Source organism: Aquarana catesbeiana, linkage group LG02, assembly GCF_042186555.1.
Source record: "Aquarana catesbeiana isolate 2022-GZ linkage group LG02, ASM4218655v1, whole genome shotgun sequence".
Classification (NCBI taxonomy): domain Eukaryota; kingdom Metazoa; phylum Chordata; class Amphibia; order Anura; family Ranidae; genus Aquarana; species Aquarana catesbeiana.
In genome coordinates, this window is record NC_133325.1 from 161633740 (window position 1) to 161660476 (window position 26737).

General features: G+C 44.0%; 1 protein-coding gene across 2 annotated transcripts in view; it reads left to right on the forward strand.

Annotated features, from left to right (window-relative positions):
* Positions 1-26737, forward strand: part of BIN2 (bridging integrator 2) — a 90311-nt gene that overhangs the window by 45098 nt on the left and 18476 nt on the right. For both annotated transcript variants that reach the window (XM_073613706.1, XM_073613707.1), the window contains exons 8-9: positions 19531-19606; positions 20607-20689. In XM_073613706.1, the coding sequence (XP_073469807.1) occupies positions 19531-19606; positions 20607-20689 (159 nt within the window). The remainder of the gene's footprint in view (positions 1-19530; positions 19607-20606; positions 20690-26737) is intronic.

Consider the following 26737-nt stretch of genomic DNA (forward strand, 5'->3'; position numbering starts at 1 on the left):
TCATCCAAGTCTGTGTCCCAACTGGATTGGTGGCCCATAGAAATGTAATTCACAGGTGTGGCTAGCAGATGGAGTTATGTGGCATGGGATGTAAACAATGTTTCCTGACACAAGCATGACAGCATACACGCATGGGTACAGGCTCCACCCCTCGCCCAATCAGGGTCGCTTATACTATATAAATGTGTCGCCTCCCCCAGGGCGGCATTCTCTTTTTGTGCCTCAAATGTTCAGCCGGTTATAGCTGTGAAGCGAAGAAAACTTTTTATTTTTGCCCTCAACTTGCCTGAATTCATCTGGTCAGCCGCACAGGATCAGCCTCTCCTGTGACGAAGCTCCCTCCGTTCGGTTGTAAATCCCCCATAAGAGGGAAGACTCCCCCACGTCCAGGTACTGGGGTGGTAGGATGCTGGTCTCTGGATGCAGGTAAAAAAGTTCTGCCTTGTTGTTTGTTGGGACTGATCCAGTCTCTCCTCCCTGGTGAGTTGTGGCTGGCACTCTGTGTATGTTTTATCTTCTTTGCAAAAATGCTGTCATTGTTGTTAGGGTGGCTTCCCCCTTCCAAGATGGCACCTTGTTTACTTTCTGTGGCTGTACTGCGGGCTGCCCTTTCCAAGATTGTGTCCAGCAGACTTCCGGTCTACAGGGGAGCAGCAAGATGGCGTTGGGGTAACTTCTGGCCCGCAGTAGTAGCAGCTGGGAGTTTTGGGCGGCCGACCAGGGGTGTATTGGTGGCCACCAGTTCAGGAGTAGAGCCTCTCCCTTAGAGCCAGTCAGGGATGTATTCTGCACAAAGCAGGTATGCTAATCCATATCCTGGCATGGTTTGCCACGATCATTATACAAGCTGCCAAAGGAGGCTAAGTTGCTGTATGTAGTTCTGTCTGTTTTATTAATATTTATGTGTTATGATCCCCACGCTATGAAATAAGTGCCAATGTTGTGAATAAACTTATCAGACTGCTGCTGGGATGTAGGATGAAATTCCTATAAAGTATGTTATATGGATGCCCAGTGCTGTCAAACATGTGCCTTTTAAAATTTGTGTAATACTCAAACAAGATGCAACATTACATTTCCTCATGCAAGGTGATTGCTCAAAAAAATATATATTACATTTCCTCATGCAAGATAATAAAAGTTAATGTTTCAAATTCATAAGAACAAATTATAAACATTTAATCCACCCATGTTCTGTGTGTCCATAAATAATCCTTTAAAGTGCTTGGTGTGCTCCAGTGACAAGTGCTGTAAATTAAAATGTGCCGTGCCGTGCTCCCCTCCTTATGTGCTTTCACTCACCGACTTATAGTGGGTTATGCTTCTGTGTTAAAAATGGGGCTTTCAATCCTCCAATGGATAGCTGTGTCTTTTCCTTTTCAGGTATTCCAACAAATGGAAAAATAGACTCCTCGCATAAGTATGGGGAACTAGAACCAGGAGAGATCCATAGTGCAATTCAGGGGAGGCCATGCCATGAACATAAAACAAAAAAAAAAACTATCGAGCTTCGTGGGTCGTAGCTCGCTGACCTGGGGTCACAGAGACCCCAAATTTGTGGGGGAGGTAGCTGAAGTCCTACGCAACCACTGGTCAATGACCTATGGTTCCGGATATATGGGTCTCCTTGCGCAGCCTGTCAGAAGCTACATACAGAGCGGCCAGTTTAAATACAAGCTGGCACACTCTGTTTGCAGCTGTCAGAAACCATGAAATCAGGCCGAGACAGAAGTACAGTTAAATCACACTTGTTTAATAATAAATGTAAAAAGAACAAATGTAATCAAAACATAGCCAAAGTTCAGTAACCGGAACAGATAGTCAGCCAAGCCAGAAGTCAGGGATTAATGTAGTGGAACAGCAAGCAGGATCTGGAGCCAGAAGGGATGTCAGCAAAGCAAGTCTTGAACAGGATCACAGGCGATAATTTCTGTGATGCTGACCAAGGCGAAGGCAGAGAACCTCTGGACTGGACGGCTTAAGTAGGCAGGACTGACGAGCAGGATATCATCAACAGCTGAATAACTGTGGAGAGATAGGAGCTGGCAATTCGCCGACAGCTGAGCGGCCAGTTCAGAGAAGGATGGGTTGAGCCCAACCCTGACAGCAGCAGACTGAGAGGATGAGCTCAAAATGCCTCTCACTTCTTGTCAGGAGCACTAAGCTCAATGGACAGCTTGGAGTCTTGGACCAATGGTAAAGTACCATTGGCCCAAGCTGTCCAATAAAAATGCTGCAGTGAAGGCACGCCTCTCACTGCAGTGTCATAGAAAGGGGCATGGGTCTAAAAGACATATGCTCCCTTCCAGCCCAGTCCTCTTAACTAGAAGAAAAAAACACGGATTTATGGGTATAAGATTTACCCACAATCCCATGTTTTTCTCACACAGTTATGCCCCGTACACACGGTCGGACTTTGTTCGGACATTCCGACAACAAAATCCTAGGATTTTTTCCAACGGATGTTGGCTCAAACTTGTTTTGCATACACACGGTCACACAAAGTTGTCGGAAAATCCGATCGTTCTGAACGCGGTGACGTAAAAAACACGTACGTCGGGACTATAAACGGGGCAGTGGCCAATAGCTTTCATCTCTTTATTTATTCTGAGCATGTGTGGCACTTTGTCCGTCGGATTTGTGTACACACCATCGGAATTTCCGACAACGGATTTTGTTGTCGGAAAATGTTATATCCTGCTCTCAAACTTTGTGTGTCGGAAAATCCGATGGAAAATGTGTGATGGAGCCTACACACGGTCGGAATTTCCGACAACAAGGTCCTATCACACATTTTCCATCGGAAAATCCGACCGTGTGTACGGGGCATTAAGAGGGAGAATGAGAATCTGCTGATGAAAATGTACTGTTATAATAAAGCTGAACCTTATACTTATATGCTATATGTTATAACATAGTAATTTATTATTTATCTATTTACTGTGAAATTACTGGTTGGAAATTATAACTTCAAATTTCTGTAATTTGTCTGTTAAGCCACCTGCTTGAGTACAGTTTTTGAAAATATAGTAAATTACTTTAAAAACAATATATAATAATTATTTGTATATTACTTACTTATGGTAATTAACCCCTTGCCACCCAGGCAAATTCTGACACTTCTCTCCTGCATGTAAAAATCTTAATTTTTTTGCTAGAAAATTACCCAGAACCCCCAAACATTATATATATATATATATATATATATATATATATATATGTATATATATATATATATATATATATATATATGTATATATATATATATATATATATATTTAGCAGACACCCTAGGGAATAAAATGGTGGTCGTTGCAGCTTTTTATGTTATATGGTATCTGCGCAGCAATTTTTCATGAATAAAAAAAAAAACATTAGCACAATTTTTTTGTATAATGTGAAATATGATGTTATACCTAGTAAATAGATACCTAACATGTTACACTTTAAAATTGTGCACACTTGTGGAATGGTGCCAAGCTTCAGTACTTAAAAATCTCCATAGGCAACGCTGTAAAATGTTTTACAGATTACATGTTTAGAGTTACAAAGGAGGTCTAGTGCTAGAATTATGTTTCTCTTTCGTGGCATATGTAATCTGTGTGTATCTGGCTCTTATACTAACCAGTGCCTCACCAGCCACTGACCTCACCGCACTTCCATGGTAATAAAGCATGTAAAAAGCCAACTTTACACCTACAAAATTCACCTCTTGTGTGAAAGCATGCTGCTTTGTAACTCAAAACCACGATCTGCGTTCAAATAAGTGGACGTGACGTCACCGGAAGTATTCACTCGCTTGATGCATTTCACTCTGCCCAGGAAGCGTCCTCAGAAGCTGTGGATCTGCTGTGATTAGTTTAATATTTATGTGACTAACTCCTCCTACCATACCCGTTTCGGTGCTTCCTCTTTGCTTAGTACACCCAAACTGATTAGCGTAATTAACGTCCTCCTATCTTCAGTGCACTCCCGCCCCTCGCTATGTTACTACTGCTTCGGAATTTAAGTCCGTGTCACTAGTTGTTATGTTCTGGGGTTCACATACATTTTTTAGCTTTGTATATATGCTGGTAGCTTTTTCAGTTTTTTCAGTTACAGGGTGGCATCACACATCCCCACATTTACATAAAACATAGTATTGTTATAGTATTTTTTTTCTGAAAATGCATACATAATGTTTACAAAATGTTTTTAAATAAATTCATAAGCAAATCCATTATAAATTCATTAAACATTACTAAAAACATATTGTTTATTAAAAATTGCTATTATTCAAAAAAATAAATACCGTAATTTAAAAATGTGTAAATGAAATGTGTAAAAAAACTTTAAAATAGTATGTACCTCTATTTAGTGGAACCATTCTCAACCCTTTTAACCCTAGTTTACTCTTTAATAGTTATATAAAAAAACAATTTATGTCCTTTTCAACGTTTAAGCCCACAGGCATCATAGTATTAAGCCTGTGGATCCAAAAAGTTTCATTTTGCAAAATCGCCTGTCTTTTATGAACCGCTCTGCAAGCAAAGTTCAATTCTATTTATTGTACTAATTTTCAAATCTTTTTGGTCTCTATTATGGTATTTTCTGATATGTTCTGACACACTATGATGATTGAAACCATTTTTAATATAGTTTATGTGTTCTCTCAGTCTTACTCTGAGTTCACATGTGGTTCTACCCATATTGTAAACCGCACGTACATTCCAGCAAGTAGGTGACATGTGTAGTATAGCAAGTGATAAACTTTTTGATTTTAAATGTTTCCCCTGCCTCCTGCCCTCCTCTGCCAGATGCAGGGCAGGAAGCCCTCGGCTAGAAGACGCCACCCCTCTCCCTTCTGCCGTCGAGGCTGGATCCTGGGAAAAAAAAGAATCCCTCCTCCAAACCTGGGCGGTAGTAGAGAGAGGGTCACGAACGCCTCCAGTTCAGCAGCACAGAAACTATCCCCGCTGAACTGGAGGGTGTGTGAGATGAAGCGAGCCTGGGGAAGAGCCTGGAGCCGAGGAGACCAGGGGGAGGAGCCTGGAGCCGAGGAGACCAGGGGGAGGGGCCAATGCCAGCAGAGGTCCCAGGAGGATTGCAAGTGGCGCTGGTACCAGCACAGATGAAGATTTTTCTCTCCTATCACTTTGGTCTTTCCTATTAACTCAGCAATGTCTGGCTCTACACATCTATCGATAACTGCTTCTGTCTGATGGGTTAATCCTCACTCACACTAGCATATAGGTCCGTTTGCTGCTCCAATGTTTGCAGAGGGATGTGTGGATGGCCACTGATAGTGTATTAGTGTATTAGTACTAATGTCCTAGCCAGTACTTCCAGGTATTTATTATAACCACAGACCTGCAGCTCATATCTTGAGCCATGAGCTTACCCAGAGACCAGCCGTGATCATTAAGGTGGGGGTCAGGTAGGTATACTATCCTAAAAAAAAAAAAAGAAAGTGTGTGGGCAGTATGGATGGTATAACTCTCCAGCCCTTAATACCAGCACCACTCCCCAAAGGAAGAGAGGCAACTTGTTCCTTCAACAGTAACAAGTCCTCTTTGGCTCTGAAGAAAACCTCTATGCATTCAAGGTGCTGTCAGGAGGGGCAGACTAAAGAAAATCACAATAAGGACCATCCTGGGTGGTATGGGGAGTGTGGTAAGCTGACGTGCCCGCCAAGATAAGTTGCATGTCAGGCAGCAGACTGGGTGGATCTCTAGTCACTAACGCTCAGATACGCTAATTAAACAGCTAAGTTCGTTTAAAGGGTACCTCTGCCTCAGAAGCAGCGGGCCAAGGAGCTTTCATCAGATTGGCCAAATGTGTCTTCATGCTAGCAGGGGATGCAAGATCCCCTCTGTAAAGCCCAACTACTTCAGAGGCATTTGGCCAAGGAATCTTTATCAGACTAGCCAGAAGTGCCAGTCTGCCAGCAGATGATGCAATATCCTTCGCAGAGGCATGGGAACAGCAATGTGGATTTGGAAATGAAGAAGGATTATACTACCATTAGGAAGTGTTGTGTGGCCTGTGTTGGTGTTCACTTCAGTAGCCATGGCTATTTGGTTCTCAGCAGACGAGTTGAAGGCAAACTTGGCCAGTAATAAGTCTCTGTAGTGTTTGATCCCTGAGTGAAATTAAAGTGCCCAGTGATGCAGTACAGCCACTATATATGCAGTATGCTGTTACTCTTCTGTGTGGTTAGTCAAGCCCTATGGCTTAACTCACGGACTGCATATACCTCTTCTAAGTCGAATTGACTGCTATTTAAGATAAAATCAGTGATGTCTAGATTTGGGACTAATCCCTTAGGTTAGTCACCTAGGCCCAGAACAAAGAGTTGGTGACAGGGCATGAGAAGCACTGTAGAAAAGAATGAAAGATCCATAATCGATATATCTTTGGTTGCCTAAATCCAAGCCTGCTCCTCCCTAGGAGCAGCAAAGTTCCTTTTCACTCAAATTTGCACAGTAGGTATTGGATTGCAGGAATTATTGCAGATTTGGGCAGAAGAGGCCCAGGATCCATGGTGTCTGTGCAATTAGTAAGTCATTGGAATTTTCTTTCCACTCCTCCAACTCATCTAGATCCCACTATGGTTCTTTAGAGCAATCAAAGCTTTAAGCAAATGTTACCAAATCCTGTTCCAACAGTGAGCCATCTGTCTATTCTTAGTCTAAAAGCAGATTTAAGCAGGAAGTGGAAAAAAGGATCAAGATCCAAAACTTTATATGGAGTCATTGAGAGCAATCACTCAAACCATCATATAAGGCAGCTGTGGGGTTGTCTCTAGATCTAGCTGATGTGTACATACGCTTTTTGGTACACCCATGCTGCTGAGAGTTTCACTTCAAGTTCATTCAACAACCTGGCCTTTTCACATACCCAAGACATTTTCCAGAACAATACTTCCTCTTTCAACATAAATAGAAACCTGGTTGTGTCTTGGGAAAGTACCTCCTAGCAAAGACCCACATCAGACAGTGCTCAATACCTCTTTTAACCACTTAAGGACCAGCCTCGTTTTGTATTTTAGGTGTTTACATGTTTAAAACATTTTTTTTTTAGAAAATTACTTAGAACCCCCAAACATTATATACAGTACCTGACCGCGAGATTGTGTTTCCAGCGCGATACCATCGCGCTGGTTCTCGGCGACAGGGTACTGTGAATGTCGCGCTGGCTCGCTCATCGGGAAAGGAAAACGTTGTTTTCCTCCCGCGATGGGTGACAGGCAGCGCTGACAGCTGTCTAGTATGAATCCTGAGGCGGGAACACCGCGCCAAATTTTAAATGAAAAAACCGGCGTGGGTTCCCCCCCTCGGGGGCATACCAGGCCCTTAGGTCTGGCATGGATTGTAAGGGGAACCCCCTATGCCGAAAAATCGGCGTGGGGGTCCCCCCCAAATCCATACCAGACCCTTATCCGAGCACGCAGCCCGGCCGGCCAGGAAGGGGGGTGGGGACGAGCGAGCGCCCCCCCCCCTCCTGAGCCGTACCAGGCCGCACGCCCTCAACATGGGGGGGTGGGTGCCTTGGGGGAGGGGGGCGCCCTGCGGCCCCCCCACCCCAAAGCACCTTGTCCCCATGTTGATGAGGACAAGGGCCTCTTCCCGACAACCCTGGCCATTGGTTGTCGGGGTCTGCGGGCGGGGGGCTTATCGGAATCCGGGAGCCCCCCCTTAATAAGGGGGCCCCCCACCCTGTGTGAATGAGTTTGGGGTACATGGTACCCCTACCCATTCACCTAGGCAAAAGTGTCAATATAAAAAAAAACACACTACACAGGTTTTAAGAATAATTTATTAGTCAGCTCCGGGGTCTTCTTCCGACTTCGGGGGGTCTCCTTCCGACTTCTCCCGGTGTTCGGCCTCTTCTCTCGGGCCCCGCCGCTATCTTCTTCCAGCTCTATTGCCAGCGAGGGGCCCGGTCTGCTGCCGCTGTCTTGTCGCCGCTGTCTTGTCGCCGCTGTCTCGCCGCCGCTGTCTCGCCGCCGCCGCCGCTGTCTCTCCGCTTCTTCTCTTCTTTTCTTCTTCCCCGATGTTGACACGACGCTCTCTCCGGCTCGAATGCTGTGTGCGAACTGCGGAGCCATTTATATAGGCGGTAACCCCGCCCCCTTACGACGTCATGGTCCCAGCATGCGCAGGGTCTCTGGCGTCATAAGGGGGCGTGGCCCCAGAGTCCCTGCGCATGCTGGGACCATGACGTCGTAAGGCGGCGGCGAGACAGCGGCGGCGGCGGCGGCGAGACAGCGGCGACAAGACAGCGGCGACAAGACAGCGGCGACAAGACAGCGGCAGCAGACCGGGCCCCTCGCTGGCAATAGAGCTGGAAGAAGATAGCGGCGGGGCCCGGGAGAAGAGGCCGAACACCGGGAGAAGTCGGAAGGAGACCCCCCGAAGTCGGAAGAAGACCCCGGAGCTGACTAATAAATTATTCTTAAAACCTGTGTAGTGTGTTTTTTTTTATATTGACACTTTTGCCTAGGTGAATGGGTAGGGGTACCATGTACCCCAAACTCATTCACACAGGGTGGGGGGCCGGGATCTGGGGGCCCCCTTATTAAGGGGGGGCTCCCGGATTCCGATAAGCCCCCCGCCCGCAGACCCCGACAACCAACGGCCAGGGTTGTCGGGAAGAGGCCCTTGTCCTCATCAACATGGGGACAAGGTGCTTTGGGGTGGGGGGGCCGCAGGGCGCCCCCCTCCCCCAAGGCACCCACCCCCCCATGTTGAGGGCGTGCGGCCCGGTACGGCTCAGGAGGGGGGGGGCCGCTTGCTCGTCCCCACCCCCCTTCCTGGCCGGCCGGGCTGCGTGCTCGGATAAGGGTCTGGTATGGATTTGGGGGGGACCCCCATGCCGATTTTTCGGCATAGGGGGTTCCCCTTACAATCCATGCCAGACCTAAGGGCCTGGTATGCCCCCGAGGGGGGGAACCCACGCCGGTTTTTTCATTTAAAATTTGGCGCGGTGTTCCCGCCTCAGGATTCATACTAGACAGCTGTCAGCGCTGCCTGTCACCCATCGCGGGAGGAAAACAACGTTTTCCTTTCCCGATGAGCGAGCCAGCGCGACATTCACAGTACCCTGTCGCCGAGAACCAGCGCGATGGTATCGCGCTGGAAACACAATCTCGCGGTCAGGTACTGTAGGCCAAAATGTATTCGGCCACATGTCTTTGGTAAAAAAAATGTCAATAAGTGTATATTTATTGGTTTGCGCAAAAGTTATAGCGCCTACAAACTAGGGTACATTTTCTGGAATTTACACAGCCTTTAATTTATGACTGCCTATGTCGTTTCTTGAGGTGCTAAAATGGCAGGGCAGTACAAAACCCCCACAAATGACCCCATTTTGGAAAGTAGACACCCCAAGGAAATTGTTGAGCCCATTGAGTATTAATTTTTTTTGTCCCAAGTGATTGAATAATGACAAAAAAAAAAAACATATGTGGAATTGCACCCCAAAATACATTTAACTGCTTCTCCTGAGTATGGGGATACCACATGTGTGGGACTTTTTGGGAGCCTAGCCGCGTACGGGGCCCCGAAAACCAATCACTGCCTTCAGGATTTCTAAGGGCGTACATTTTTGATTTTACTCCTCACTACCTATCACAGTTTTGAATGCCATAAAATGCCCAGATGGCATAACCCCCCCCCCAAATGACCCCATTTTGGAAAGTAGACACCCCAAGCTATTTGTTGAGAGGCATGTTGAGTCCATGGAATGTTTTATATTTTGACACAAGTGACAAATTTTTTTTTTTTTGCACAAAGTTGTCACTAAATGGTATATTGCTCACACAGGCCATGGGCATATGTGGAATTGCACCCCAAAATACATTTAGCTGCTTCTCCTGAGTATGGGGATACCACATGTGTGGGACTTTTTAGGAGCCTAGCCGCGTACGGGGCCCCGAAAACCAATCACCGCCTTCAGGATTTCTAAGGGCCTGAATTTTTGATTTCACTCTTCACTGCCTATCACAGTTTCGGAGGCCATGGAATGCCCAGGTGGCACAAACCCCCCCCAAATGACCCCATTTTGGAAAGTAGACACCCCAAGCTATTTGCTGAGAGGCATGGTGAGTATTTTGCAGCTCTCATTTGTTTTTGAAAATAAAGAAAGAAAAGAAAAAAAATTTTTTTTTTTCTTTTTTCAATTTTCAAAACTTTGTGACAAAAAGTGAGGTCTGCAAAATACTCACTATACCTCTCAGCAAATAGCTTGGGATGTCTACTTTCCAAAATGGGGTCATTTGGGGGGGGGGGGTTTGCCACCTGGGCATTCCATGGCCTCCGAAACTGTGATAGGCAGTGAAGAGTGAAATCAAAAATTTACGCCCTTAGAAAGCCTGAAGGCGGTGCTTGGTTTTCGGGTCCCGTGCGCGGCTAGGCTCCCAAAAAGTCCCACACATGTGGTATCCCCGTACTCAGGAGAAGCAGCAGAATGTATTTTGGGGTGTAATTTCACATATTCCCATGGCATATTTGAGCAATATATCATTTAGTGACAACTTTGTGCAAAAAAAAAAAAAAATTGTCTCTTTCCCGCAACTTGTGTCACAATATAAAATATTCCATGGACTCGACATGCCTTTCAGCAAATAGCTTGGGGTGTCTACTTTCCAAAATGGGGTCATTTGGGGGGGTTTTGAACTGTCCTGGCATTTTATGCACAACATTTAGAAGCTTATGTCACACATAACCCACTCTTCTAACCACTTGAATACAAAGCCCTTTCTGACACTTTTTGATTACATGAAAAAATTATTTTTTTTTGCAAGAAAATTACTTTGAACCCCCACACATTATATATTTTTTTAAAGCAAATGCCCTACAGATTAAAATGGTGGGTGTTTCATTTTTTTTTTCACACAGTATTTGCACAGCGATTTTTCAAACGCATTTTTTGGGGAAAAAACACACTTTTTAAAATTTTAATGCACTAAAACACACTATATTGCCCAAATGTTTGATGAAATAAAAAAGATGATCTTAGGCTGAGTACATGGATACCAAACATGACATGCTTTAAAATTGCGCACAAACGTGCAGTGGCGACAAACTAAATACATTTTTAAAAGCTTTTAAAAGCCTTTACAGGTTACCACTTTAGATTTACAGAGGAGGTCTACTGCTAAAATTACTGCCCTCGATCTGACCTTCGCGGTGATACCTCACATGCATGGTGCAATTGCTGTTTACATTTGACGCCAGACCGACGCTTGCGTTCGCCTTAACGCGAGAGCAGGGGGGGACAGGGGTGCTTTTTTTTTTTTTTTTTTTTCTTTATTATTTTTTTGCTTTTTTATCTTATTTTTAAACTGTTCCTTTCATATTTTTTTTTTTAAATCATTTTTATTGTTATCTCAGGGAATGTAAATATCCCCTATCATAGCAATAGGTGGTGACAGGTACTCTTTTTTGAAAAAATTGGGGTCTATTAGACCCTAGATTTCTCCTCTGCCCTAAAAGCATCTGACCACACCAAGATCGGTGTGATAAAATGCTTTCCCAATTTCCCAATGGCGCTGTTTACATCCGGCAAAATCTAAGTCATAAAATGCTCGTAGCTTCCGGTTTCTTAGGCCATAGAGATGTTTGGAGACACTCTGGTCTCTGATCAGCTCTATGGTCAGCTGGCTGAATCACCGGCTGCATTCTCAGGTTTCCTGTTGAGACAGGAGAGCCAGAGAAAAACACGGAAGACGGGGGGGGGCATTCCCTCCCACTGCTTGTAAAAGCAGTCTAGAGGCTAATTAGCCGCTAGGATTGCTTTTACATGAAAGCCGACCGCTGGCTGAAAAGAATGATACCAAGATGATACCTAAACCTGCAGGCATCATTCTGGTATAACCACTCAAACTCGAGAATGGCGTACCTGAAGACAAAAAAATGGTTAACAATAAAGCACAGTAAACGGTAAAGTATAAAAAATTGCAGACCTGAAAAACAAACATGATAAAACATAATAACAATAAAACATTGCAGAATAGAATACAGTAAAAAAGAGCAGAACAATATGAGAGAATAGAGAGAGAGAGAACAATAAAACGACAACTATTTTTTTTTATTTTATATTTTTGTATGTGTTTTTTTTTTTTTGTTTTTTGTTTTTTTTACACTTTTTTTTGTAACTAACTTTTATAACTGTAACCGGTTCCAGGTTCGGGTCTCTCAAAATGTGATGGCATCTTGGGAGACCCTGTGAAAGTGTGTCTAGTCTGTGCAGTGCTGTACCCTACGCTAATACTCAACTAGTGAATGGTAGCGTTCAAAACATTCACCAATGCAAAGACCAGGATTGTCAGGACAGGAGGGACAATAATAGCGGGTGTCACGCCTATATCTGCGCTTGCTGCAGACACAACATCTTTTTTGGGAGGGTTCGCTGGGTAGGGGTACTCGGGAGGACATAAAGAAAATGCCTCTCATGCAGCCGACTGTATTTGGTTGGGGATGTGAATGGGGGAAGTACGGGCGCTGCAGAAGTGGTGGGTTCCCAATTAGGATTGGCGAATGCAGCAGGAAGGGCATTATGGGCACGACGGCCTGTGTTTGTCTTTTTGGTGGCAGCGGGACACTACTTGTGCTTGCCACCTCACCAGCTTGAACTGCATTTATGGGACTCGCCACGTCACCAAGTGTTACTGCAGTGCTGGTTTGACTATGACCGGGGTGTACTAGGCCGCTGGTGCTTGCCAGTTCCCAAAACGCTACCAAAAAAACTGTTAGCGATCGCAGGGATCAGGCCTGACTCTGCGAACGCTGCAGTTATGCGTTTAGTGTTTTGTAAGTGACAGTGATCGATCGATACTGCACTTGGGTGGGCTGGGCCGGGCTGGGTGGAGGGGCAAAACGCAGGTGCTAGCAGGTATCTGGGCTGATCCCACTAACACTGCGTTTTTGGGAACCCTAAACTGCTGGGGACGCCAGTATAGATCTGATCAGATCAGATATTGATCTGATCAGATACTATACCACTAAGGGAGGTGTACGGTGCGTGCGTGGGTGTTAGCGCGACTGGTGCTAACCTGATGCTGCCTGGGGCTGGTGTTTGCCAGTTCACCAAAACGCTACCAAAAAAACTGTTAGCGATCGCAGGGATCAGGCCTGACTCTGCGAATGCTGCAGTTATGTGTTTAGTGTTTTGTAAGTGACAGTGATCGATCGATACTGCACTTGGGTGGGCTGGGCTGGGCGGAGGGGCAAAACGCAGGTGCTAGCAGGTATCTGGGCTGATCCCGCTAACACTGCGTTATTGGGAACCCTAAACTGCTGGGGACGCTAGTATAGATCTGATCGGATCAGATATTGATGCGTTCAGATACTATACCACTAAGGGAGGTGTACGGTGCGTGCGTGGGTGTTAGCGCGACTGGAGCTAACCTGATGCTGCCTGGGGCTGGTGCTTGCCAGTTCACCAAAACGCTACCAAAAAAACTGTTAGCGATCGCAGGGATCAGGCCTGACTCTGCGAACGCTGCAGTTATGCGTTTAGCGTTTTGTAAGTGACAGTGATCGATCAATACTGCACTTGGGTGGGCTGGGCTGGGCCGGGCAGAGGGGCAAAACGCAGGTGCTAGCGGGTATCTGGGCTGATCCCGCTAACACTGCGTTTTTGGGAACCCTAAACTGCTGGGGACGCCAGTATAGATCTGATCGGATCAGATATTGATGCGTTCAGATACTATACCACTAAGGGAGGCGTATGCTGCGTGCGTGGGTGTTAGCGGTACTGGCGCTAATCTGACGCTGCCTGGGGCGACGCATATCACCGCCGGGCGATCAGGGGGCTAAACCTTTATTCGGTAATAAACGGCGGGTGCCCTGACACTATGAAAAATAAACAAACTAACCAGCATCACCCGTAACGGTTATATGGTGATCAGTGGTGAAAGGGTTAACTAGGGGGCAATCAAGGGGTTAAAACATTTATTAGATAGTATATGGGGGTCCCTGTCGCTATAAAATGCTGACGGCGAACCTAAATATTTACGTTCCTAACTAGCGTCACCAGCGACACTAATACAGTGACCAGAAAAATGATCGCTTAGTGACACTGGTGACAGGGGGTGATCAAGGGGTTAAAACTTTATTAGGGGGGGTTAGGGGGGTACCCTAGACCTAAAGGGGGGTAACACTCACTGTCCTACCACAGTAACTGTCACTAACTGACACCCTGCAGTAATCAGAAAAAAAAAAAAAAATACTGCTTGGTGTCAGTGTTACAGGGAGGGGGGAGGGGTGATTGGGGGGGGATCGGGGGGCGATCGGGGGGGGATCGGGGGTGTTTTGTGTGCCTGGCATGTTCTACTGTGTGTGTGTGTGTGTGTGTGTGTGTGTGTGTTGGTGCACTTACATGTCTTCTAGAACGGAAACTGCCGAGCCGAGGAGAGATGACATCACATCCTCTGCCTGTGTGTACTATACACAGGCAGGAGATGTTCCTCATTGGCTGGGAGCGATCGCGAGGGGGGGGGCCACGATCGGATGGTCTCCCCCTCGTCTCTCATCGCTCCTAGCCAAATGCCGACCGCCGCTGGCACCGGGGGGGGGTCCGATCGGACCCCCCGCCCGCGGGAAGGCAATCACGTATGGGTACGAGATTTTGCCTGCCCGATCCATTCTGCTCACGTATATATGCGTGAGGCGGTCGGCAAGTGGTTAAAAAATTCTGCAGTTAGCATGTTTTGCATTACAGAGGAGGTCTAGGGCTAGAATTATTGCTCTCGCTCTACCGGACTCGACGATACCTGACATGTTTGGTTTGCCCAATGTTTTCATATGCGGGCGCTACTCGCGTATGCATTCGCTTCTGCGCGCGAGCTCGTCGGGATGGGGTTTTTTTTTTTTTTTTTTTTTTTATTATTATTTATTTTAGACTATTTTATTTTTTATTTTTACACTGTTTAAAAAAAAAAATTGTGTCACTTTTATTCCTATTACAAGGAATGTAAACATCCCTTGTAATAGAAAAAAGCATGACAGGACCTCTTAAATATGAGATCTGGGGCCAAAAAGACCTCAGATCTCATATTTACACTAAAATGCAATAACAAAAAAGTCATTTAAAAAAATGACATTTAAAAAAATATGCCTTTAAGAGGCGTGGGTGGAAGTGACGTTTTGACGTCGCTTCCGCCCAGCAGTGTCATGGAGACGAGTGGGCGCCATCTTAGCCTCACTCGTCTCCATCTCCAGGCACAGGACGGAGATGGATGCGATCACCTCCGCCGCTACGATGGCTGCGGTAGGCGGCGGAGGGCATCGGATCGCGGTGGGAGGGGGGCCCCTCTCCCGCCACCGATAAAAGTGATTGCACGGTGAATCCACCGCAGGGACCACTTTTATCGGAAAGCCGGCCACCGCACGAAAATGGGGATACCGGGGTTATGGCAGCTAGCTGCTGCCATAACAACGAAATATCCCTTCAAAGTTTGGACGTACATCGTCGTGCGGCGGTCCGGAAGTGGTTAAATAGAGTGGGAATGACACCAAAATTATCTTCCTATGACACCAGCACTCAGCTGAATCAGCTGTGGAGCTGGCGCTGCCGAATTTGCTACCGCGAATGTGCCAAATTTTCACACATGCGCGCTAAGGGCGGGACACATAGCCAAAGTCAAACTGTGTACCAAGACAAATCCCCATTACACCAACCATTTGGAAGGCGAACGGAGGGATCTGGTCACCGGGCATATTGTGCCACAACATGCCCCACGAGCCCAAGTATAAATCGAATAGATCTATTCACAATTAAAGAATGCCAGTGTCACAGAAGTCCTATGTATATAGATGGAAATACTGCCATCTACTGGTGCAATACAGTATCTCATAAAAATGAGTACACCCCTGACATTTTTGTAAATATTTTATATTCATGTGACAACACTGAAGAAATTACAGTTTGCTACAATGTAAAGTAGTGAGTGTACAGACTGTTCTGAGTGGGACCTGTCCTGTTAAATCACTGTGTGGTCTTGGTCACTGTGCTGCAGCTCAGATTGGTCTTGGCAATCTTCTCATAGCTTAGGCCATCTTTATGTAGAGCAACAATTCTTTTTTTCAGATCCTCAGAGAGTTCTTTGCCATGAGGTGCCATGTTGAACTTCCAGTGACCAGTATGAGAGATTGAGAGCGATAACTCCAAATAAAATTAAAACACCTGCTCCCCATTCACACCTAAAACCTCGTAACACTGAGTCACATGACACCGGGGAGGGAAAATGGCTAATTGGGCTCAATTTGGACATTTTCACTTAGGGGGTGTACTCACTTTTGTTGCCAGCAGTTTAGACATTAATGGCTGTGTGTTGAGTTATTTTGAGGGGACAGCAAATTGATACTGTTATACAAGCTGTACACTCACTACTTTATATTGTAGTAAAGTGTAATTTCTTCAGTGTTGTCACATGAAAAGATACAATAAAATATTTACAAAAATGTGAGGTGGTGTACTCACTTTTGTGAGATACTGTATATAATCCCCCTATTCATCATGTCCGCATATAAATTACTCAAGATCGCCATCTTATGTCTCCATTCATGTCTACATTGTTATATCTGTTTAGTTACTGCAGGGTATACACCTTTTGGAGACAGGGGAATGTATGGGGCCTAGTAGTATGATGCTGGTATATTATGTTTTTATGTTGTGTCTTATGTTTTGAGACACTTTTTAATTAATCTAATAAAAGTACGTTATAATTTTAAATGGTATACGACTAGTTATTCCAGGGGGAGGTTTTCAGCATCTTCAAAGTCCCAACCTTTTTCCTTTTTGTGCATACTTTACTTCAGGATGTAGTGCTGATGTTCAACTGAATAAATTTCTATTTAGAAAACTGGTTGATTACTTATGTTGAGAGTCATACTTATCACAGAACTTTGCACTTTTTATGGACTCTTTCATGGGACTTTTCATTGCTAAACAATGGTGTTAGAGCGCTTTTGCGCTTTATATTTTTTCTTATGTTAATATTTAATCAGCACTGAAATTGATACACTGTAATTGATTTAATTTTCAATGTATTTATTTTGCACTAGAATTGATTCACTTTAATTAATTTAATCATCAATGTATTTATTTTAATTTTCTGTATGAGTTACACATGCACTGCACACTTTTTAGTGTATTATAGAAACGTTTGCTTTTAAACTAAACTACTGCTGACATCTAGTGGTTAAAAAAGTCAAACCATTTAGTTTAATATTTTTGAATTGAGTTTTGTCAGCTGTTAATATTTATATGTTTCCGTATTAATATCCTTGCCAGACTATGCATACTTTAATAATTACTGCATGCATAGGTTTATTTAATTACATAATTGAATAATGATATATAAATGTATATGAATTATGTTTTTGGTAAATCATTTATTTTTACTGTGATGTCAACCACAACTGTACATAAATACACTATAGTTTTGACAGTTTGCTCATTGTAATATGGACACCATTCAGTTCTAAATCACAGGAACCACTGTGACCGAGAACACAATATAAACATTTTTGTGCATTAGGTTTAAATTGATTATTTGCAATTGGTTACAGCATATATCCATATGTTAAAGTGGATGTAAACCCTCACATATACCCAGTGAAGAGATGAAACACATCTCCCTATATAAGTTTTACATGTATATATGCTGTCTTCACCTTTACCTACTGTTTAGAAAGTGCACACCCATTTGTTGAGGCTGAAAAAAGACACAAGTCCATCAAGTGCATGTCCTGTTAGATTTTTCACTTCCTCATTCATCTGTAGGAGGAGATCATTGCTAGACACTGTGAGAAAGCTGATTGGAGGAAAGGTACACAACCCCTCCCCACACATGCAGAGCATGCCTGTGAATTGTTTAGGCTGGCTGCTAATCTATTTATAGCAACCTCCTCCGACACACAGGTCTATCTCCGGGCCTCGGAGAGCTTGTCAAAAGTTATTAGGCTGATAACAGAGGAACAGAGGAACGGGGCAGGACAAAGCTGTGAGACTAAGTGCTTTGAAGAGAGATAACAAAACACTGCAGATAGATGTGCCCAGCTCAAATTTCATGAATCGGGTTTACATCCACTTTAATCTTTACAACTAAGGCTCCTTTCACACAGGCCGTCTGATCGGGTCCACCTGTCTGTTTTCCAGGCGGACCCTCAATGGGCAGTCGATGTAAATGGACTTGTGGGAGGGCAATGGAGTGTAAACCAGTGGTGGCTGGTGGGTTTTTCTTTTGGGGGGGCGGCAAACAACCACCCCACCCCCCCGGGCGGCTGGCGATGGTACTGCCCCCCCCCCCCATCCTCCTGCTCGCTGTCTGCTGGTCGGTCCAGCACTTACCCCACCTAGGTGGCGGAAGGCAGGCTCTGGTGTCCTCTCCTCCAGCACAGCGGCTTCAGCTGAACTCGCACGATTTCAACCCGGCAATGCAGTCCAACTTTGAGAGGCAATTTGACAGACATCTGTGCGGGTTCCTGCACAGATGTCTATACAAATCCTACCTGAAGTCGCCAAAAGTAGTACAGAAACTACTTTTGGGAATCGGTGCGGTGCCGCAAAGTCAGCGTTGCACCGATTCGGATGGTGCCATTGATGGCAATAGCCACTGATTTGGCATGCGATTTGACACCTTAAATCGCATGCCAAATCGCATCAATGTGAACCTAGGCTTCGTAAGTAATATACAAATAATTATTATATATTGTTTTTAAGGTAATTTACTATATTTTCAAAAACTACTCAAGCAGGTGGCTTAACGGACAAATTACTGAAGTTTGAAGTTATAACTTCAAACCAGTAATTTCATAGTAAATTGATAAATAATAAATTAATATGTTATAACATATAGCATAATAATATATTATTTAGCTTGAAACCTTATACCTTATACTCATAAACCCATGTTTTTTCCTTGTAGTTAAGAGGGCTGGGCTGGAAGGGAGCATTTGTCTTCTACGACACTGCAGTGAGAGGAGAGCCTCCACTGCAACATTTTTATTGTACAGCTTTGACCAATGGTGCTTTACCATTGGTCCAAGGCTCCAAGGTGTCTATTGAGCTCAGTGCCTTTGACAAGAAGTCTGCTGCAAACAGCATGTGACAGCTTGTATTTAAACTGGCCGCGCTGTATGTAGCTTCTGACAGGCTGCACAAAGAGCCCTGTATCTCCGGAACCATAGGTGCTAGGAGCCGCAAATTTTGACCAGTGGTGGGGTAGGACTTTGGCTACCTACTTCAGGTTGCTGAGCTACGACTCTCGAAGTTCGATAATTTTTTTTTATGTTCATGGCTCTGCCTCACCTGCCTCCCCTGACTGCATGTCCCTGGCATACACAGCCTTCAGGAGAGCAACAATGCTACCACACAATTACAGGAAGCTGAATTAGGTGGATTTACAGGTATTTGTGTGACATTCCAGGGGGACTAAGAAAAAAAATGTGTGTGCAGATGACCTTATGTTAAAATGCTGCAGCACATATTTTGTGGCAGGCCATAGTTCTACTTTAATGCCTCCTTTTGTTTTTATTGCAGTCGAATTGGATGCTATGTGACCATTTTCCAGAACATATCTAACTTAAGGGATGTCTTCTATAAAGAGATGAGTAAGGTATTGGTTCCAGAGATTTTTGTATCTGAATCCAGAGCAGTGTTTGGTATAGAATAGTTTTATTTTAATGCATAAAGGTCACTACAAGCAGAAATAGCTGACAATCTCTATCTAGACCCAATAACATTAGCAAAGTCGTAAGTAGTATGTCAAACTCTTCCTATTTTTTACTTTCATACTTAGTTACTGTCATTTTGTTGTTCATTGCTTGCAGGCAACTTGTTTTAGTTACCATATATTTAAAGCTCAAAAAGTTTTAGTTTTGGATAGAGTAGCAAAAGCCCCTGGTGGTTAAAATCCCTGTTAGGTTTTTCCCCATCTAGTTCCCGTGGGGAGCTATCCCCTCACTTTCTGTCCCAGAGTCACAACATAAAGTCATTTAAAATCTCTCCAAGGAATGTAATAAGTTACTCCAAAGGAAGATTTTCCCAGTTGCAATGATAACTATAAAAGTTTGTATCCCATAATGCAATGACAATGGTCAGAAATAGAAAAGGTGGGGAATCCTCATAGTGGGCACAGAGACGATGATAATGGTTCTAACACTTTCACAGCCCATTCAAAACTAAAAAAAAAATGCTTCAAGAATAAAACTCTATTGAAAAAGGCCAGATAAGAATGGAAATACGACATGCCAGAAACTGATATGAAGTAGAAGTTGTTGCCAGTAAGGTTCAGTCTGGCTGATCAAGACAGAAAGGGGTTGATGTACTAAAACTGGAGAGTGCAAAATCTGGTGCAGCTTTTCAGCTTCAGGTGTTTTTGTCAAAGCGTCATTGATCAAGCTGAAGTTAGAAACTGATTGGCTACCATGCCCAGCTGCACCAAATTTTTCAGTCTCCAGTTATAGTAAATGATCCCCAATGTGAGGGTGAAAATGGAATGTATTAAGCTCGTCTGTGACTGGATGTTATGGCTTGTTGTTATTTAATGCATTTTGCATGGTTATAAATGATTAGTGTTTTTAATCAATACACTGATATTATCATCTTACCTGCAGCTAAACCATGAGCTATATGATGTGATGAGCAAACTGGAGAAGCAGCATTCCAACAAAGTCTTTGTCATTAAAGGTGTTAAAAGGTATATTTTGATTACAGTAAACGATATGGAAATGTGATAGATGTTTATGCAGAATATGTTTTGTATAGCTGGTATACATTAGTATAGACCTAGTTTATGGCTAGTGTACATGGGTGTTTGCTATCAAATGGACCTCTATGGAACATAGTGGAAGGTCCACTTTCCCACAGGGTCAGGACTGACAGTCACACTCCCAGTGACTTCAGGTCTCTTCTGACTTACACAGACATCTCAAGTCTCCCGCAAATCGCGGGAGACTCCCACATTTGGCTGCAGGCTCACGGACACCGCGAGTGCCAGACGATCTCCTGGATAGGCGTGCCCACGAGGTGTGCTGAGTGTGCCTAGGCACACCCTAATCATCTGCCCATGTTGATTTGTCTCAGCCTGTATCCCAATTTTCCAGCAGGGTGAACAGCTGCAGAATTCTGTCCCACCCCCAGCTCCACCCCCTCCATACTAAGTGAACTGTAAAGTCCCGTGGCTGCTGCAGAAGGATTACTACTGCGGGAGGGGGTGAGTGTGCGGGGCGGAGGCATGGTGGAATGTGAACCTGCAGAATGTTTAGGAGAGGGGATGAATGTGTGTGTAATCAGCCTGGAGCCCTGCTGTGTTCCATTGCAGAGAGCTGCAATTACTACCACTGTATATATCACTGCATTGCTAGAGCTGAGGGGGCCAGTGAGACCACCTCTACCTCCACCTGACATTTTATACTCCACCCTCTACCTCTAACAAGCGAATAGTGGGGCGGCTGACCTGTGCTTTTTACTGTTCCCTGCTTATGCACCCGAATCCTACCCATCCAGCCTCAGCTGTGGCATTTTTTACCCGAGTCAGCCGAGTTTGATTGGCAGAACTGCCTGTCAAACTCACCCATTGATTTTAATGAGTTCACTCTGCAACTGTGAGCAAAAACACTTGGCTCACCATTGTGGTGCGGTCTCACAATGTCAAATTGCTTTTCAGCAATTTAACCAGAAAATAAAAACACGCGCCAGGAGGCAGGAGTAGTACCTCCTGATAGCCTGTTAGCTGCTGCTATACCACTCTCTGAAAAGCAATCCACCACAGCTTTTCAGAGGGTGGTACGCATCACTGAGAGACCTAAACGCTGACACTTCACTTCGCTGCCCATTTCACACTCACCATTACCCAGAACATTACTTCCCATATAACCCCCCCCCCCCCCAACTTATATCAATGGCCAACTATTTCCCAACCTACAGATGACATATTATCATTCATCAACCAATTCCCACCCACGGCATACATACACACCACAGGCCTCCATACCTTCTGCTGACAGGCATCACTCCCAGCTTCTTCCTACCCCCTAATTGAGAAACGTTATTCCATAGTCACTTTTTATCCCCCACCTCCCAGCATCCCTCCCTGGTAATTCCACAGACACCACCACTGAACGTCATCCTTTCCCAACTGACTCACCTCCACCCACAGATTCCCCACACTGTCATACCCTCCACACTCCTCTTCTGTACATACTACCCATGGTCATATCCTCTACACTCCTCTCCTGTACATACTACCCACTGTCATATCCTCCACACTCCTCTCCTGTACATACTACCCACTATCATACCCTCCACACTCCTCTCCTGTACATACTACCCACTGTCATATCCTCCACACTCCTCTCCTGTACATACTACCCACTGTCATACCCTCCACACTCCTCTCCTGTACATACTACCCACTGTCATATCCTCCAAACTCCTCTCCTGTACATACTGCCCACTGTCATACCCTCCACACTTCTCTCCTGTACATACTACCCATTGTAGAGATAAAGGAAATAATGTGAGAATTGGAAATGTATGGGGTACTGCCAACATCCCTAATTAAATGGAATGGGAGGAAGTATGCAACCAGTGCATAAAAGGTCGCCCCTTGGGACTTTTAAGGCAGAAAAGTATGGAGAGTAACAATGTATAAAAGAATGCACATAAGTGCCAACTATTAATTATAGATAGAAGTAGTAATAGACATATATGAATACCAAATTTACTTTAAAATACATCAATAAATCAATTGTATACAAGATAATTATATCAATCCAAAGCTCACAATCCACTGCCTGAATCAAGTTGAGGTCAGACAGATAGTTTTACAGCATACATCCCGACATGTTTCGTAAATTCACATTGATATATAATATTCCTTCATCAGGGGATTTACAATTGGGTGATTTGATCCTTATCTGTAATATAAATTTAATTATATAATAGTAAAAGAAAGGCAGTAACATAATTTGTGTAGTAATATATGAAAGTGCCGATAATTACACCTTACACGGTATTCTATATCAAGGCTTATGGTACTTACATAGATGGGATTCATTACAAATCATAACAAGATAAAAACGATAACCAGGGAGGAACAGGCTGGCTGGGAGGTCCACATAGATATAGGATGGGCAGTCATGGATCCAAAACCGATCGCTGCAGCGCATCCACAAGAGATGCCTGATTGGAGTCTAGCATTCAAGGTATGCTGTTTTGAAGATCATAAGGAGAGGACGAATTAAATTGGTCCTACATATAGCATAGAGGAATGTAAAAGGTTGCAACATAAAAGCAAGGGAATATTTATCCCTGGTTAGTCTATGTAGATAATGTATTTACCTTTAGCTATACACATCTGAGATGCAGACCTCTGTGCGGCAGTCCAACGACTGACAAATGCCCACTGAGTGTCTGTATCCTAAGTAGTACATCTAATGTGAGTTTGACCAATCAATTTGACTCTAAGCTGTGTGGGCTTGCCCCGCTTAATCAGCTGTATGTAGGACAGCTGAGTGTGGAGCCCAGACCCAGAGGCACGTGGCATGTCCAGGTCCTATGAGGCGTGATGACGTCACACGTCACCACGTCACCGGCGTGTAGGAAGCCCCCATCTGTCAGGTAAGCCGACAGTGGGGACACAGAGGAGCTCCTCTCTGCGCATGCGGCTTAGGCGGGCAGCAGATATACCATCATCCCCCAGCCAAGTGCGGGTGGAGCCTACTCGCCGGGTGTCTGCCAGCAGGCAGGATGGTCTATGCGATCCACATTGCACCACCTAATGGACAGATGATAATTGTCAGCTGGCCTGTTGTACAAAACACATAATGGGAAACACATTATACAATGTAATACCAGAATGAGAATACATAGTAAAGGAAAAAGAAAAGAAAAGGAAAAAGAAAAAGGAAAAGAAAAAGAAAGGACAATGGGTATATAGAATATATTTACATCAAATATAGAGAAAGAGAAAAATATGAAAATGAAAGGTGAATAAATAATACATGATAAATAATAGCGTTACAAAAATCGGATCACTAGGATACATAAAAAGAGAAAAAAATATACAAAAATACTGCAATACTAGAGAAAATTATATGCATATAGCAAGACATTGGCCACACCATATATAGACAAGTATAGTTCAACATCTGTTTAGGTGCATTAAGACAATTGGGAATAGTAGTGCAGTGATAGGCCCTTCCTTTAAATAAACTCTAGGTATATATCATACTCTATGCGTGATGGTGACAAAGAGAAAGGAAGGGAGAGAAAAACCTCTACAGATTCAATTCACAACCCCCCGAGGTGAATCCGGGGAGAAAGCGTCTGAAATGAAACGCCTCATTGAGGCCAGGTGGAAAAGTTGCCTGTAAATTGAATATCCACCTCAACTTACATTGGAGGAGGCGTTTATTAAAGTCGCCACCTCTGGAGTTGAAGTGGATAAGGTCAAGGGCAAGAAAATGGACTTTAGGAATCGATTATGGAAGAACCAAGGCCATATGGCAGCCAATGGGTACATCTGGGTCACGTTTTCTTTTATAAATTCTTTATTTTTTCATAGATTTCACAATTCATCACAGTCTTACAATGTCTTTTTATAACATCCTAAATACTTCCATCCAACTGTGTATCTTGCATTACCATTAATTAGTTCTTTAACTCAGTGTGAATCCTCTTTTTCTCCTTTTACCTCCACCCCCGGTCTAATTGTTATCCACCCCCCCAACACAACCAAAAGGAAAAGACAAAAAAAAGCGAAGGTAAAGGACTTATAACTTCTCTTCCCTACATCTCCCTCTTCCTCTCCTCTCTGACGAATACTCTACCCTTCCACTCTCAGACATGGACCACTTAGCAAATTTTACATGTCATCCTGATCCCTCTCTATACGCCAGATAAGGGGCCCATGTCTTCCGGTATCTCTCATCTTTATCTTTCATCGCCAAAGTAAGATTTTCCATTTGTTGGTTTTCTGCAATTCTAGCAAACCACTGTGCTCTAGTTGGAGGGATGTCCCTTTTCCACAGGACAGGAATATACGCCCTAGCTGCCGTAAGAAGATGTCTCAGCAAAGAGTTTTTATATCTTTCCGCTGATATAGGAATGTCCAGTAATAGAAAATCTGCCGGTCTATCTCCTAGGGAAATTTCTGTTATTGTTCGAATGGTTTCAGCAACCATTTCCCAGAACTCCTTGATTTTTGCACATTCCCAAAAAATGTGCAATATTGTACCCTCTGCTTCATGACATCTCCAGCAGAGATCTGACATTTGGGGGTATATCCGGTGTAATACAGTCAATGTTCTATACCACCTAGTGAGAATTTTATATCCCCCCTTCTGATAGCTGCTTGCTATTGATGCCTTTTGATTAAATAACAAAATTCTGTCCCTCTGCACTTGGGAAAATCTCTCTCCCATGCCTGCAGGAAAGTAAGTTCTTGTGGTGCTTCTAATCCAGTTAGTATGGTATAGAAATGGGACAGCGGGTGTCTCATTGACTCCCCCTTCAAGCATGTCTCCACAAACCCAGTCAGTGCCCTCACTTCTGCATATGTGTTTGACTTAGACCGAATAAAGGCATCTAGCTGCATTATCCTAAAAAAAATCGAATTCAGGTGTTATCTCCTGTTCGATCTCTCTTTTTGTCATTAAACGGTTATCCACTGAAAAATGAATGATCCTGCTGATACCTCTATGTCGTATTGCTCCAAACCTAGGGTCCATCAGTCCCGGCTGGAACGCCGGCATAACTAGGATCGGAATCATTGGGCTAGGATGTATCGAGAGGTGTTTTTTTAAATACCTTTTTGGTCGTTCGCAAAGTGGCGCCTATCGTTGGGTGTTTTCTAACTTCCAATGGCACCTCAGCTTCTGGTATCCATACCAGACCTTCCAATGGAATATCTATCGTCGCCTGTTCCATTTGTATACAAGGTTTCTTACTTTTAAGCCCGCACCACTCCATCACTCTGGCTAAATGTGAAGCTTCCTGATATCTTATTGGGTCCGGAAACCCAATCCCTCCTTTTCCTTTAGGAAGTGATAATATAGTTCTGCGTACTCTTGCTGGCTTCCTGGCCCAAATAAACCTCAAAAATCTTGATCTGAGATCTCTTAGAAAGCTTGGGGGGGTCTTAATTGGCAGGGTCTGTATTATATACAAAAGTCTTGGCATCACATTCATCTTGATAATATTTGTTCTCCCGAACCATGAAAAAGTTTCTTTATCCAATCTCAAGAAATCAAGTTTGATCTGTCTTGCTATTGGTACATAATTAAAGTGGTGCTCCGGCCGAAATTATACTTTTTAAATAAAAATACCCCTATAATACACAAGGTTAATGTATTCTAGTAAAGTTAGTCTGTAGACGAAGGTCTGTTTTGTTAGTTTATAGCAGTAGTTTGTTATTTTATAAACTTACAGCAGGCCATGGCCATCTTAAGTGTGGGCATTTGAAGCCAGACTGTATTTCTTCCTGGATCTTGCACATGCTCAGTGCAGCACAAGTAGTGTAATAGGTTTCAGGTCAGGTTTCCATAGCAACGGCAGTTTCAGAGGAAGTTGCCGCTCCTTCCCAGAATGCATTGCAAACAGGAAATGATGCGATGGGCCGCGGCCAGGGAGGAGGAAGTGGAAAATGAATACAGCAGATATACAGTAGGTGCTGAGAAAATTTTTTTTTAAATATCCAATTTGTTTACAGTGCACAGTTTAGTGAGGGATGCTGAAGAGTTGT